The sequence below is a fragment of the Carcharodon carcharias genome, chromosome 36 (assembly GCF_017639515.1).
Source record: "Carcharodon carcharias isolate sCarCar2 chromosome 36, sCarCar2.pri, whole genome shotgun sequence".
Lineage (NCBI taxonomy): Eukaryota > Metazoa > Chordata > Chondrichthyes > Lamniformes > Lamnidae > Carcharodon > Carcharodon carcharias.
Window position 1 is genome coordinate 2,815,889 of NC_054502.1, and position 14,923 is coordinate 2,830,811.

The 14,923-nt window shown below is 51.3% G+C and overlaps 1 protein-coding gene across 1 annotated transcript in view; it reads left to right on the forward strand.

Moving 5' to 3' along the window:
- The window catches only part of LOC121272860 (thrombospondin-3-like), a 33,277-nt gene that overhangs the window by 16,634 nt on the left and 1,720 nt on the right, over positions 1-14,923 (forward strand). The window contains exon 9 of the mRNA XM_041179694.1: positions 3,147-3,319. Within this exon, the coding sequence (XP_041035628.1) occupies positions 3,147-3,319 (173 nt within the window). The remainder of the gene's footprint in view (positions 1-3,146; positions 3,320-14,923) is intronic.

The window sequence follows — 14,923 nt, forward strand, 5'->3', positions numbered from 1 at the left end:
AACCAGAAGCTGGGTGAGAGACAGTCCTGTCCCTGCTAACTCAGTAACCAGGAGCTGGGTGAGAGACAGTCCTGTCCCTGCTAACTCAATAACCAGAAGCTGGGTGAGGGACAGTCCTGTCCCTGCTAACTCAGTAACCAGAAGCTGGGTGAGAGACAGTCCTGTCCCTGCTAACTCAGTAACCAGGAGCTGGGTGAGAGACAGTCCTGTCCCTGCTAACTCAATAACCAGAAGCTGGGTGAGAGACAGTCCTGGCCCTGCTAACTCAGTAACCAGAAGCTGGGTGAGAGACAGTCCTGTCCCTGCTAACTCAGTAACCAGGAGCTGGGTGAGAGAAGGGCCTGTCCCTGCTAACTCAGTAACCAGGAGCTGGGTGAGAGAAGGGCCTGTCCCTGCTAACTCAGTAACCAGGAGCTGGGTGAGAGAAGGGCCTGTCCCTGCTAACTCAGTAACCAGGAGCTGGGTGAGAGACAGTCCTGTCCCTGCTAACTCAGTAACCAGAAGCTGGGTGAGAGACAGTCCTGTCCCTGCTAACTCAGTAACCAGGAGCTGGGTGAGAGACAGTCCTGTCCCTGCTAACTCAGTAACCAGAAGCTGGGTGAGAGACAGTCCTGTCCCTGCGAACTCAGTAACCAGGAGCTGGGTGAGAGACAGTCCTGTCCCTGCTAACTCAGTAACCAGAAGCTGGGTGAGAGACAGTCCTGTCCCTGCTAACTCAGTAACCAGGAGCTGGGTGAGAGACAGTCCTGTCCCTGCTAACTCAGTAACCAGGAGCTGGGTGAGAGACAGTCCTGTCCCTGCTAACTCAGTAACCAGAAGCTGGGTGAGAGACAGTCCTGTCCCTGCTAACTCAGTAACCAGAAGCTGGGTGAGGGACAGTCCTGTCCCTGCTAACTCAGTAACCAGGAGCTGGGTGAGAGAAGGGCCTGTCCCTGCTAACTCAGTAACCAGGAGCTGGGTGAGAGACAGTCCTGTCCCTGCTAACTCAGTAACCAGAAGCTGGGTGAGGGACAGTCCTATTCCTGCTAACTCAGTAACCAGGAGCTGGGTGAGAGCCAGTCCTGTCCCTGCTAACTCAGTAACCAGAAGCTGGGTGAGGGACAGTCCTATTCCTGCTAACTCAGTAACCAGGAGCTGGATGAGAGCCAGTCCTGTCCCTGCTAACTCAATAACCAGGAGCTGGGTGAGAGATGGGTCTGTCCCTGCTAACTCAGTAACCAGGAGCTGGGTGAGAGAAGGGCCTGGCCCTGCTAACTCAGTAACCAGGAGCTGGGTGAGAGACAGTCCTGTCCCTGCTAACTCAGTAACCAGGAGCTGGGTGAGAGACAGTCCTGTCCCTGCTAACTCAGTAACCGGGAGCTGGGTGAGAGATGGGTCTGTCCCTGCTAACTCAGTAACCAGGAGCTGGGTGAGAGAAGGGCCTGTCCCTGCTAACTCAGTAACCAGGAGCTGGGTGAGAGACAGTCCTGTCCCTGCTAACTCAGTAACCAGGAGCTGGGTGAGAGACAGTCCTGTCCCTGCTAACTCAGTAACCAGGAGCTGGGTGAGGGACAGTCCTGTCCCTGCTAACTCAGTAACCAGGAGCTGGGTGAGAGACAGTCCTGTCCCTGCTAACTCAGTAACCAGGAGCTGGGTGAGAGACAGTCCTGTCCCTGCTAACTCAGTAACCAGGAGCTGGGTGAGAGACAGTCCTGTCCCTGCTAACTCAGTAACCAGGAGCTGGGTGAGAGACAGTCCTGTCCCTGCTAACTCAGTAGCTACAATCCTGAGCTGTGAAAGTCAGCCATGGTTCCTGCTGCATATCACTGTGCAGTGACCTCTTGTTGGGAAATGTGTAGGTTGATGACAGGAGCAGTACAGGCTAATGCCTGAACAGTGATTCTTCCAAACATCTGATGGCCCGATTGTCTCTCCAGAATCCCCTGATTCGAGGCACATCAAGCACAAGGATCCACGCTAGAGGTCTAACTTGGGCATTAGCCCAGAGCCTGCCGGGCACATGTCTGCCCTTTGTGGTGAACTGGTGTCCAGAATCAGAGACAATATCGGCCTATGAAGTCACTGACTGCAGGGTCCTGTCAAAATGTAGTGGCTGGAATTGTCCAGACTACACCATCTCTGATGGAGCTGCATGAAACTCAACGCCTGTCCAGCCTTGCTGTCTCTCTTTCAGGTCCTCAGTCGAAGAGAGCCAGTCAACTTGGTGACTGCCAACTCTGCTGGATTCCTCTGGCTGTCCCTTCTCTTTAAAGGGATGCATCTGCCTGGAACATTAACTCTGTCCCTGTGCCCTGCTGCCCCCACCCGCCTGGCCTCAGGAGTTTCCCATCACCCTCCTGCCTGAGCCACAGGGCCTCCTCACGCCTCCCTCTCCCCTTACCCTCAGGTATCTCTGCCCATCTCCTGCTTTAAGGGTGACCCCCTTTAAGGGAAAGGGATTAGTTATGGTGTAATGGATCTGCCTTGTACCAGGGGGAGAGTTCTGGGGAGGCGGTGACATGGACTAGTGCTCCAGAGACCCAGGGTAATGCTCTGGGGAACCCCAGCTCAAATCCCACCATGGCAGATGGTGAAATTTGAATAAAATCTGGAATTGAAAACCAGGAAAACTATTGCCAATTGTCATAAAACCCCATCTGGTTCCCTAATGTCCTTTAGGGAAGGAAATCTGCTGTTCTTACCCAGTCTGGCCTATACGTGACTCCAGACCCACAACAACGTGGTTGACTCTTCAAAAAAACAAATGCTCTCTGAACAAGGGCAATTAGGGATGGGCAATAAATACTGGCCCAGCCAGCGACACCCACACCCCATGAACAAATCTACAAAAAAGCAGAATGAACCAGGCCTCCGAGTCTATATTCAAACAGCGAGCTTGGTCACTTTGGTGGTGTATGTTTGTATATTGTAAGAGTGAGACCCTTCAGGAGATGGGAGAACAACAGCTGAGTCTGAGAGGTCACAACACTCAGATGTGTTCACTGTTGGAGCCTCCACACAGACCATGCGCCAAAGCATGAAGTGAAAGCACCCACTGTCTGGTCAATAAGTTGATCTAATCAGTGGGCTTGGACAATCTGTTCTGTTTGTGATGACGATACATTGTTCAGGTTCCTAACCTGTGCTTCTGCTTGGATCCCGATCAGGCTGTGAAATCAAAGAGTGGCCCAGGAGAGCACCTAAGGAATGCGTTGTGGAATACTGGCAGCACACAGGACCAGGTCACCCTCCTGTGGAAAGATCCCCGGGACGTGGGCTGGCAGGACAAGACCTCCTACCGATGGCAGCTAATGCATAGGCCACAGGTCGGCTATATAAGGTGAGCTGTGGGGCCAGTAGGACCTTGTGTAGACTGCACCCCAGTATAAGCACACAGGCTCAGGCCCTTCTGAAAGTCTCCATTGTATTTATGTAGCATCTTTAAGCAGTAAAATGTCCCAAGGTGGTTCACAGCAATGTTATCAAACAGAATTTGACACTGTGTCACCTAAGATATTTGGCAGATGAGAGGTAAGACCATAGGACGTAGGAGCAGACAGTAGGCCATTCAGCCCATCGAGTCTGCTCTCCCATTCAATGAGATCATGGCTGATCTGCTAATCCTCAACTCCACTTTCCTGCCTTTTCCCCATAACCCTTGATTCCCTTACTGATTAAAAATCTGGCTATCTCAGCCTTGAATATACTAAATGACCCAGCCTCTACAGCCCTCTGGGATAAAGAATTCCAGATTGACTACCCTCTGAGAAGAAATTCCTGCTCATCTCTGTCCTAAATGGGTGACCCCTCACTCTGAGATTATGCCCTCTGGTCCTTGACTCTCCCACAAGGGGAAACAACCTCTCAACATCTACCCTGTCAAGACCCCTAAGAATCTTATATGTTTCAATAAGGTCGCCTCTCATTCTTCCAATGAGTAAAGGCCTAACCTACTCAACCTCTCCTCATAAGAAAATCCCTCCATTTCCAGGCTTAACCTGGGGAACCTTCTCTGGACTGCCCCCAATGCCAGTATATCTTTCCTTAGATAAGGGACCAAAACTGGTCTAACTAGTGCCTTGTATAGTTTTAGCAAGACTCAGCTATTTTTATACTCCATTCCCTTTGAAATAAAGGCCAACATTCCATTTGCTTCCCTATCACCGGCTGAACATGTACGCCAGCGTGATTCATGCACCAGGAGCCCCAAATCCCTCTGTGCTGCAGCTTTCTGCAGTCTTTCTCCATTTAAATAATATTCAGCTCCTAATTCTTCCTGCCAAAGTGCATAACCTCACATTTTCCCACAGTATATTCCATCTGCCAAGTTTTTGCCCACTCACTTAACCCGTCTATATCCCTCTGTCATCTTCACCACTTGCCTTCCCACCTATTTTTGTGTCAAGCGTAAACTTGATGATAGTACATTCACTTCCCTTATCCAAGTATTAATCTGTTTTGAAAATAATTGCAGCCCCAGCACTGAGCCCTGTGGCACTCCACTAGTTATAGGTTGCCATCCTGAAAATGCCCCCCTTATCCCAACTCTCTGTCTTCTATAGATTTTAAGGAACATATTATGACAAGATTAGCAGAGGGTGAACTGACTCCTCTCTTTGTCCCACTCCTGAGTTGTTATAGCAGAGTCTGAAGTTAAAAAGGTGATATTGCCAATTTAGTATCCATTTAACTGTGTATAGCCTGCTGCAACAGATAAGCCAGCTAACTCATGCAGGTAACAATGCAGAAATTATTAACAAAAGGTTTAATATATACATAATGTCCAAATATCCATTAATGGAAAAACAACACACACACAACACACCTCTTCCCCGACCCCCCCTGCTAAACATACAAAAAAAAAGTAAAACTCTGCAGAGCATCTTAAAAACTTGGCCAAGTTATAAATCAGAAATAATGTTATTCTCGGAGTGCTCAGATGCTTCTTTCCAGCCGAAGGGTCTTGGTCCACAGCAGCTGCTGGTTGATTCTCTTGTCTCTTGGAGACAATGGTGTTGATTCATAATTCTTCTTTAAGAACACTTGGTTTGCAGCAATGAGATCTTCTGGTGAGTTTTTCAAATCACAAACAGCTCAGCTTTGATGAGAGAAGTTTCAGAAGAAAGACTGGGTCAGCCTGTTTTCCCCTGTGGCTCTGTCTCTCTGACCATACAAAATCCAGCATTTTTTTATGTACCCAGGAGCTGGATCACATGATCTCCTTCTGCGAGCACCATAGATTCCGTGTCTCCCTAAAAGCAGCTAATGCAAGTGCAGCAAGCAGTTAAAAAGGCAAATGATATGTTAGCCTTCATTGCGAGAGGACTTGAGTATAGGATCAAGGATGTCTTGCTGCAGCTCTATGGGGTCTTGGTGAGACCACACCTGGAGTATTGAGTAGTTTTGGTTTCCTTACCTAAGAAAGGATATACTTACCATAGAGGGAGTCCTAGGATGGCAGGCTTGCTGTATGAGGAGAGATTGAGCTGACTGGGCCGGTATTCACTAGGGTTTGGAAGAATGAGAGGGGATCTCATTGAAACGTATAAAATTCTGACAGGGATGGACAGACTGGATGCAGGGATGATGTTTCCTCTGGCTGGGGGTTGCGGGGGGGGTGGCGGGGTCTAGAACAAGGGGTCACAGTCTCAGGATACGGGGCAGACCAAGTACGACTGAGATGAGGAGAAACCTCTTCACTCAGAGGGTGGTGAACCTGTGGAATTCTCTACCTGAGGAAGCTGTGGAGGCCAAGTCATTGAATATATTTAAGGAGGAAATCGAAGTATTTCCGGACTCTAAAGGCATCAAGGAGTATGGGGAGAGAGCGGGAGTACGGTGTTGAGATAGAGGCTCAGTTATGATCACACTGAATGGTGGCACAGGCTCAAAGGGCTGATTGACCTCCTCCTGCTCCTGCTCCCTATGTGCCCTTTGCAAATGCAAGATAATAGCTGCTGTAGGGCCAAAGCCCTTTGCTTAGCAAAAATGCCCTTGTCAAAAACGCTCAGTACATATGTATGTCCACCTGATGATAGAAACTGAAATTTTATATAATATTTCTTCATAACAAACATCTTAAAGAAGGAGACGGACAGAGAGTTATAGGGCAAGAATTCCGAAGCTTGAAGCCCCCTTGACCAGCTATCCTGTATTTTAGGGTGACTAGATTTTCAACTATCAAAGCTGGGATACACTGAAAATGCTTGGGAAGGTGGGGCTCTGGGATGATTGACGTGTTGGGTAACCAATGGCAGCAATCTGGGGGAGGGGCAGTTGAAGTAACAGGTCATGTGATGACATCTCCCAGAATCACAGTATCTTTACAGTGCAGGAGGAGGTCATTCAGCCCATCAAGTCTGCACTGACTCCCTGAAAGAGTATTCCACCTAGTCCCACTGCCCTGTCTTATCCCCGTGACCTTGCACTTTCTGTCTCTTCAGATAGCAATCCAACTCCCTGTTCAATACCTCGATCAAACCTGCCTCCACCACCCTCTCAGGAAGTTCATGCCAGGCTCCAACCACCCTCTGGGTGAAAAAGCTTTCCTCACATCACATTTACTCCTTTTGCCAATTATTTTCAATCTGTGCCCTTGAATTCTTGATGCTCTCAAGTGGAAACAGCTTCTCACTATTTAGCCTGTCTATACCCCTCAGGATTTTGAATACCACTATCAAGTCTCCTCTCCGCCTTCTTATCTCCAAGGAAGACAGTCCCAACCTAGCCGATCTATCCTCATAGCTACAGTTCTTTATCCTTGGAATCATTTGTGTGAATCTGCTCTCTACTCTCTCCAGTGCCCTCACATCCTTGCTCAGGTTTGGTGCCCAGAACTGGATGCACTCCAAACGAGTGACTTAGACAAGTTCAACATGACCCCCTTACTCTTGTACTGAATATGTTCAGTCATAGTTGACAACCCCATTAAAACACCCAATTATTGAAGTCAGCAGTTAGGAACCATAGACTGGACCAAGACTTCATTTATCAGAAGCTCCCAGCTAGAATCCCCTATTCCACTCCAACTTTACTTACTGTGCAATGCACAATGGTAAGAGCAACTTCCATTTAAAAGCCTTGCTTATTTTCATTTCCACACTGGGTTCTAACAATGGACATTTTTTTTAGCTAGAAGCTGAACTTTAAACTTGCAAATGTACCTCAAGTTTGAGAGATTTTATTTGCAATCTTTCAACCCAAAGTTTGGTTGAAAAAACTCAGCAGGTCTGACAGCATCTGCAGAGAGAACACAGTTAACCTTTCGAGTCCGTGTGACTCTTCAACAGAACTAAGGAAAAATGGAAAAGAGGTGAAATATAAGCTGGTTTAAGGTGGGGGAGTGGGTGAGACAGGTAGAGCTGGATAGAGGGCCAGTGATAGGTGGAGATAACCAAAAGATGTCACAGACAAAAGGACAAAGAGATGTTGAAGGTGGTGATATTATCTAAGGAATGTGCTAAATAAGGGTAGAAAGCAGGACAAGCGAGGTAAAGATAGCCCTAGTGGGGGTGGGGTGAAGGAATCGAAAAAGGCTAAAAGGTAAAGATAAAACAATGCATGGAAATACATTTAAAAATAATGGAAGTAGGTAGGAAAAGAAAATCTATATAAATTATTGGGAAAAAAAGGGGGGTCGGAAAGGGGGTGTGGATGGAGGAGACAGTTCATGATCTAAAATTGTTGAACTCAATATTCAGTCCGGAAGGCTGTAAAGTGCCTAGTCGGAAGATGAGGTGCTGTTCCTCCAGTTTGCGTTGGGCTTCACTGGAACAATGCAGCAAGCCAAGGACAGACATGTGGGCAAGAGAGCAGGGTGGAGTGTTGAAATGGCAAACAACAGGGAGGTTTGGGTAATGCTTGCAGACAGTCTGAAGATGTTCTGCAAAGCGGTCACCCAGTCTGCGTTTAGTCTCTCCAATGTAGAGGAAACCACATTGGGAGCAACAAATGCAATGTTCCTCTCTGCAGATGCTGCCAGACCTGCTGAGTTTTTCCAGGTATTTTTGTTTTTGTTTTGGATTTCCAGCATCCGCAGTTTTTTGCTTCTATAAAAGTTTGGTTGAACATGCCACAGCTCAGCCGAAGATGCCCACCACCTTGCTCAGCGCTGAGTGATGTTTTACTGAAGGGTGGCATCCAGCTACATCCTCAAGTGTGATTGGCACACGTCACTGTCAATCCTCCTGTCTTCACCCAGAAGCTGAGTCCCTCCCGGCCACAAGCGGGTCATGGGGTTAACTTGTAGATGCTCATCATGACCTCCAATAAATTAATCCCGGTGCCTCCTCTAAATCAGTGCCTTCCCCCGCTGGCTTCTGACTCACTGCTGCTGGCCCTCCCCTGCCCCTTACCCTGCTCTCCTCACTCTCCCCTTCACACACTGTTCAAACCCACTGCCTGTTGAGACAGGGCTCCCAAGGTACATATACCTATAACTCTGGCTCAGTGAGTGACCGGCACCCACTCCCATTACCATTCCTAAAGAGAGAGAGAGAGAGACTCGCTTCATCCAAAGGGTACCAATAAAACCCATTAAAGCAACATATCTGATCTGATCATAGACTAATAATGATATATATACATCTATAAATATACAGGGAGCTACGTTGATACCCAAACTTAAAAAATAAGATCAACATTAAATTCCAGCTCGATCGGTGTCGTTTTTCCTTATTATCTGCAGACTTGTTTTTAATAAAAGGCTCAATATATTTGGTTTGTTTTTGGTGAGGGTCTGGGTGACCTGGGAAGGCACAGGGTTAGTGCAACAGCTGAAGGGACAGAGTGACAGCTTCATGGCCCCTAAACACCAGCCACACAAGGACTCTTTCCCTCAGCACGCGAGAGACAGCCAGACACACCTTCACCACACTCTCGTTTGCAGGGCAAGGTTGCTTTTGGAGTGAAGCCCCAAGCCCAATAGTAGGATGTGATTGTGGAGAAGTTTGCAGAGCGGCATGGTTATTGAGAAAACAGCTCAACACGTCCAGAAACATGGAGCTGGGAAGTCTAAAGCATGTGGGCCTCGGACAGAAAGAGCGACGATGAGTCCCGACAATGTGTACAAAGCAGCAGCTGCTGCTTCAGTGAGGAGGGACACAAAGCGGATTAAAGGGAACAGCAAGTGACGGGGAGGGGGTGGGGGTGGGGTGGTCACAGCCTCAGCTGTGCTCCGTAATTGGTTGAGGTTGGATTGGGCAGTGGCCACCCCCACACCTGACCCCAGCGCCGGGCTGTGTCCACCCCACCCCCACCCCTGACCCCTGACCCCAGCGCTGGGCTGTGTCCACCCCACCCCTGACCCCTGACCCCAGCGCTGGGCTGTGTCCACCCCACCCCCACCCCCACCCCTGACCCCAGCGCTGGGCTGTGTCCGCCCCGTCACTCACCAGTGATAACAGAGGTCACTCTCCCCCAGCAACCGGCCTGAGTTTCAATTACTTCTCCGCTTTTCCAGCCGGGGTGTAAAGCGCTGCCCCCTTCACGTCTCCGGCTTTGTCAGCTTGACATGGACAAAGACAAGGGAAATGTAATGTGCTCCTGAAAGGCAAAGGGAATGCTCCCAGGACATACTCCCTGTTCCTCATCTCTCTCTCTAATTCCCATTGCCAGGGATTTTACAGCTGTAATATCCCCCCAGGCAGGGAGGGGACTGTAATATCCCGCCCAGGCAGGGAGGGGACTGTAATATCCCCCCAGGCAGGGAGGGGACTGTAATATCCCCCCAGGCAGGGAGGGGACTGTAATATCCCCCCAGGCAGGGAGGGGACTGTAATATCCCCCCAGGCAGGGAGGGGACTGTAATATCCCCCCCAAGCAGGGAGGGGACTGTAATATCCCCCCAAGCAGGGAGGGGACTGTAATATCCCCCCAGGCAGGGAGGGGACTGTAATATCCCCCCCAGGCAGGGAGGGGACTGTAATATCCCCCCAGGCAGGGAGGGGACTGTAATATCCCCCCAGGCAGGGAGGGGACTGTAATATCCCCCCAGGCAGGGAGGGGACTGTAATATCCCCCCAGGCAGGGAGTGGACTGTAATATCCCCCCAGGCAGGGAGGGGACTGTAATATCCCCCCCAGGCAGGGAGGGGACTGTAATATCCCCCCAGGCAGGGAGGGGACTGTAATATCCCCCCAGGCAGGGAAGGGACTGTAATATACCCCCAGGCAAAGAGTGGGCTGTAATATCCCCCCCAGGCAGGGAATGGGCTGTAATATACCCCCAGGCAAAGAGTGGGCTGTAATATCCCCCCCAGGCAGGGAGGGGACTGTAATATCCCCCCAGGCAGGGAATAGGCTGTAATATCCCCCTAGGCAGGGGTGTGGGGGGGTGGGGATGGGCTGTAATATATCCCCAGGCGGTGGGGGGGACTGTAATATCCCCCCAGGCAGGGAATGGGCTGTAATATACCCCCAGGCAAAGAGTGGGCTGTAATATCCCCCCCAGGCAGGGAGGGGACTGTAATATCCCCCCAGGCAGGGAATAGGCTGTAATATCCCCCTAGGCAGGGGTGTGGGGGGGTGGGGATGGGCTGTAATATCTCCCCAGGCGGTGGGGGGGACTGTAATATCCCCCCAGGCAGGGAATGGGCTGTAATATACCCCCAGGCAAAGAGTGGGCTGTAATATCCCCCCCAGGCAGGGAGGGGACTGTAATATCCCCCCAGGCAGGGAATAGGCTGTAATATACCCCCAGGCAAAGAGTGGGCTGTAATATCCCCCCAGGCAGGGGGGGGGGGGAACAGGCTGTAATATCCCCCCAGGGGGTTGGTTGGGGGCGGCTGTAATATCCCCCCAGCCAGGTGTGGGGGGGGGCGGGGGAATGGGCTGTAATGTCCCCCCATGTGGGCGGGGGGGTGCTGCTGTAATATCCCCCAGGCGGTTGGGGGGGTGCTGTAATATCCCCCAGGCAGGGGTGGGGGGCTGTAATATCCCTCCAGGTTTGGGGGGGGGGGTTGTTGTAATATCCCCCCAGGCGGTTGGGGGGGTGCTGTAATATCCCCCAGGCAGGGGTGGGGGGCTGTAATATCCCTCCAGGTGGTGGGGGTGGAGTGCTGTAATATCCCCCCAGGCAGTGGGGGGTGCTGTAATATCCCCCCAGGCAGTGGGGGTTGCTGTAATATCCCCCCAAGCAGGGAGGGGGGGCTGTAATATCCCCCCAAGCAGGGAGGGGGGGCTGTAATATCCCCCCAGGCGGTGGGGCGGTGCTGTAATATCCCCCCAGGCAGGGAGGGGGGCTGTAATATCCCCCAGTCAGGGAGGGGGGGCTGTAATGTCCCCCAGACGGTGAGGGGGGGTCATAATATCCCCCAGGCGGTGGGGGAGGGGCTGTAATATCCCCCCAGACAGGGAGGGGGGGCTGTAATGTCCCCCCAGTCAGGGAGGGGGGGGCTGTAATATCCCCCCAGACAGGGAGGGGGTGCTGTAATATCCCCCCAGACAGGGAGGGGGGGCTGTAATATCCCCCCAGACAGGGAGGGGGGGTTGTAATGTCCCCCCAGTCAGGGAGGGGGGGTTGTAATGTCCCCCCAGTCAGTGAGGGGGGGTTATAATATCCCCCAGGCAGGGAGGGGGGGCTGTAATATCCCCCAGGCTGTGGGGGAGGGGCTGTAATATCCCCCAGACAGGGAGGGGGGGCTGTAATGTCCCCCCAGACAGGGAGAGGGGGCTGTAATATCCCCCCAGACAGGGAGGGTGGCTGTAATGTTCCCCCCAGACAGGGAGCGGGGGCTGTAATATCCCCCAGGCAGGGAGGGGGGGCTATAATATCCCCCAGGCAGGGAGGGGGGGCTGTAATATCCCCCCAGACAGGGAGGGGGGGCTGTAATATCCCCCCAGACAGGGAGGGGGGGCTGTAATATCCCCCCAGACAGGGAGGGGGGGCTGTAATATCCCCCCAGACAGGGAGGGGGGGCTGTAATATCCCCCCAGACAGGGAGGGGGGGCTGTAATATCCCCCCAGACAGGGAGGGGGGGCTGTAATATCCCCCCAGACAGGGAAGGGGGGCTGTAATGTCCCCCCAGACAGGGAAGGGGGGCTGTAATGTCCCCCCAGACGGTGAGGGGGGGTTATAATATTCCCCCAGACAGGGAGCGGGGGCTGTAATATCCCCCAGACAGGGAGGGGGGGCTGTAATGTTCCCCCCAGACAGGGAGCGGGGGCTGTAATGTTCCCCCCAGACAGAGAGGGGGGGCTGTAATGTTCCCCCCAGACAGGGAGCGGGGGCTGTAATATCCCACAGACAGGGAGGGGGGGCTGTAATATCCCCCCAGTCAGGGAGGGTGGGTTATAATATCCCCCAGGCAGGGAGGGGGGGCTGTAATATCCCCCCAGACAGGGAGGGGGGGCTGTAATATCCCCCCAGACAGGGAGGGGGGGCTGTAATATCCCCCCAGACAGGGAGGGGGGGCTGTAATATCCCCCCAGACAGGGAGGGGGGGCTGTAATATCCCCCCAGACAGGGAGGGGGGGCTGTAATATCCCCCCAGACAGGGAGGGGGGGCTGTAATGTCCCCCCAGTCAGGGAGGGGGTGCTGTAATATCCCCCAGACGGTGAGGGGGGGTTATAATATCCCCCAGGCGGTGGGGGAGGGGCTGTAATATCCCCCCAGACAGGGAGGGGGGGCTGTAATGTCCCCCCAGACAGGGAGGGGGGGCTGTAATATCCCCCCAGACAGGGAGGGGGGGCTGTAATGTTCCCCCCAGACAGGGAGGGGGGGCTGTAATATCCCCCCAGACAGGGAGGGGGGGCTGTAATATCCCCCAGACAGGGAGGGGGGGCTGTAATGTTCCCCCCAGACAGGGAGGGGGGGCTGTAATGTTCCCCCCAGACAGGGAGGGGGGGCTGTGAAATCCTAGCCCAGGTTTTTTCTGGGCTGCCAACAGTAAATGGAATGTAAGGGGTGAGTTAAAGAGGAGGGATCTGGAGCAGACGATGGGGGCACTGCGATGCTTAGTGAAAAACCCTGACCATCCTGGTAAAACTGGGATGTCTGGTGACCCTACTTTTTGTCCCTTCTTTCCAGAAGTGAGGCTGAGCCTGGGAGTCTTGTCTCTGTCTCTTGTGGTGAGCATGTGCAGTGTGGCCGTCAGCCACCAGGGGGAGTTATGGCCACCACCCCCCTCCCCATCGAAAGTGGCCCTTACTCCACTTGGTAAGAGTTGATCAGCCTTTGTGCTGGCGAGTCTGAGGCCGATTTGTATTACAGAATCTGTGGAAATCCTGGATGTTTGGGATTTTGAAGGTTTGGTGATGTTTGTTGAAGGTCTTGTGCCTCAGAATCATTCTGAATAAACAGAGGCGGCCCATGTGTTTGCTGATTGGGGTTGTGTGTTCTGTTATGCTGGTGAATGCTAAACACGTTCTCCAGGCTCAAAAGACATCCCTTCCCTTCTAGTAACAGTTACTTTTCCATAGCAACAGGATCCTGGCAGGTCAGTTTGGGCCCCTTTTCTATTGTAATGTAAATCCTGGAGACAAGGACTGACAGGCTGAAGTTACTGTTTAGAATCTGAGTTCCCCATTGTCAGACCACCATGACTCTAGCTTTAAGCTATTTCAGTCCTTTCTTTGTTAGGTTCACTCTGCCCTTCCATGGGCTCAGAGCCTGAAAGCAGACTGGGAAAAAAAATCATTTTGCTGTAACATGCAATGAAAGACAGGGAGATAGCGAGAAGACACTAGAAAGAGAGAGAGAGAGAGAGAGAGCGAGAAACACTTACTTACAGACCAAAAGGTGCACACACACAAACAACCCATGCAAAGGTAGAGACGAAGAAATACATACAGCAGAGTCAGAGACACACACATAGTGCAGTTGGAGACCCAGAGAGAGACAGTGCAGAGTCAAAGAGACACGCTGTAAAGTTAGAGACCAAGAGACGCACAGTGCTGAGTCAAAGAGACACACTGGTGGTTAGAGACAGAGAGATATGTACAGTGCAGAGATGAGCTTCTAATGTCGACTGTGAAATCTTTGGCTCTGACTGTGGATGGGTCTCTCTCTCCCTTGGTTAGTGTATATGGCTCTGGAATGAGATTCCCCAAAGTATAGAATTATAGAATGAAGGAAGCTATTCAGCCCATTGTGTCTGTGCCGGCTCTCTGCACCCCAGCTAGTGCCACTACCCTGCCCTGTCCCTGTAGCCTTGCACTTTTTCTCTCTTCAGGTGCTTATCCAATTCACTTTTGAAAGCCATGATTCAATCTGCCTCCACCACACTTCCAGATCCTAACCACTCACTGCGAAAGATATCTGCTAAAAATATTTCCAAGCATGAAATGTTGAGTGTTTGTATCCTAAGGGCTTAATATCTTTGTTGTGATCTTTGATCTTGATCACCCTCCCCCACTAGCCTTTTCACAACCCCGAAAAAGCTCCCATTCTAAATGTGATAAGGTGCCACATCAAAGGTTATTACAGAAAATACAAGCTCATGGTGTAGGGAGTGACATATTAGCATGGATAGAAGATTGGCTGGCTGGCAGAAAGCAAACAGTATGCATAAATGGGTCTCTTTCTGATTGGCAGGATGTGACACGTAGAGTCCCACAGGGGTCTGTGTTGGGTCCTCAACTTTCTACAATTTACATCAATGACTTAGGTGAGGGGAATGAAGACATGGGAGCTAAATCTGCAGATGACACAAGGATAGGTCGGAAAGTATGTTGTGAAGAGGACATGAGTTGTAGAAGGATATTGATAAGTTGTGTGAATGAGCAAAGATCTGGCAGATGGAGTATAATGTGGGAAAATGTGAAGTTATTCACTTTGGCAGGAAGAATAAAAAAGTAAAGTATTAATTAAATGGAAACCGGCTGCAGAATTCTGAGGTGCAGAGGGATCTGGGTGTCCTAGTGCATGAGTCACAAAAAGTTAGTATGCAAGTACAGCAAGTAAGTAGGAAGGCTAATGGAATGCTATCCTTTATTAGGAGAGGA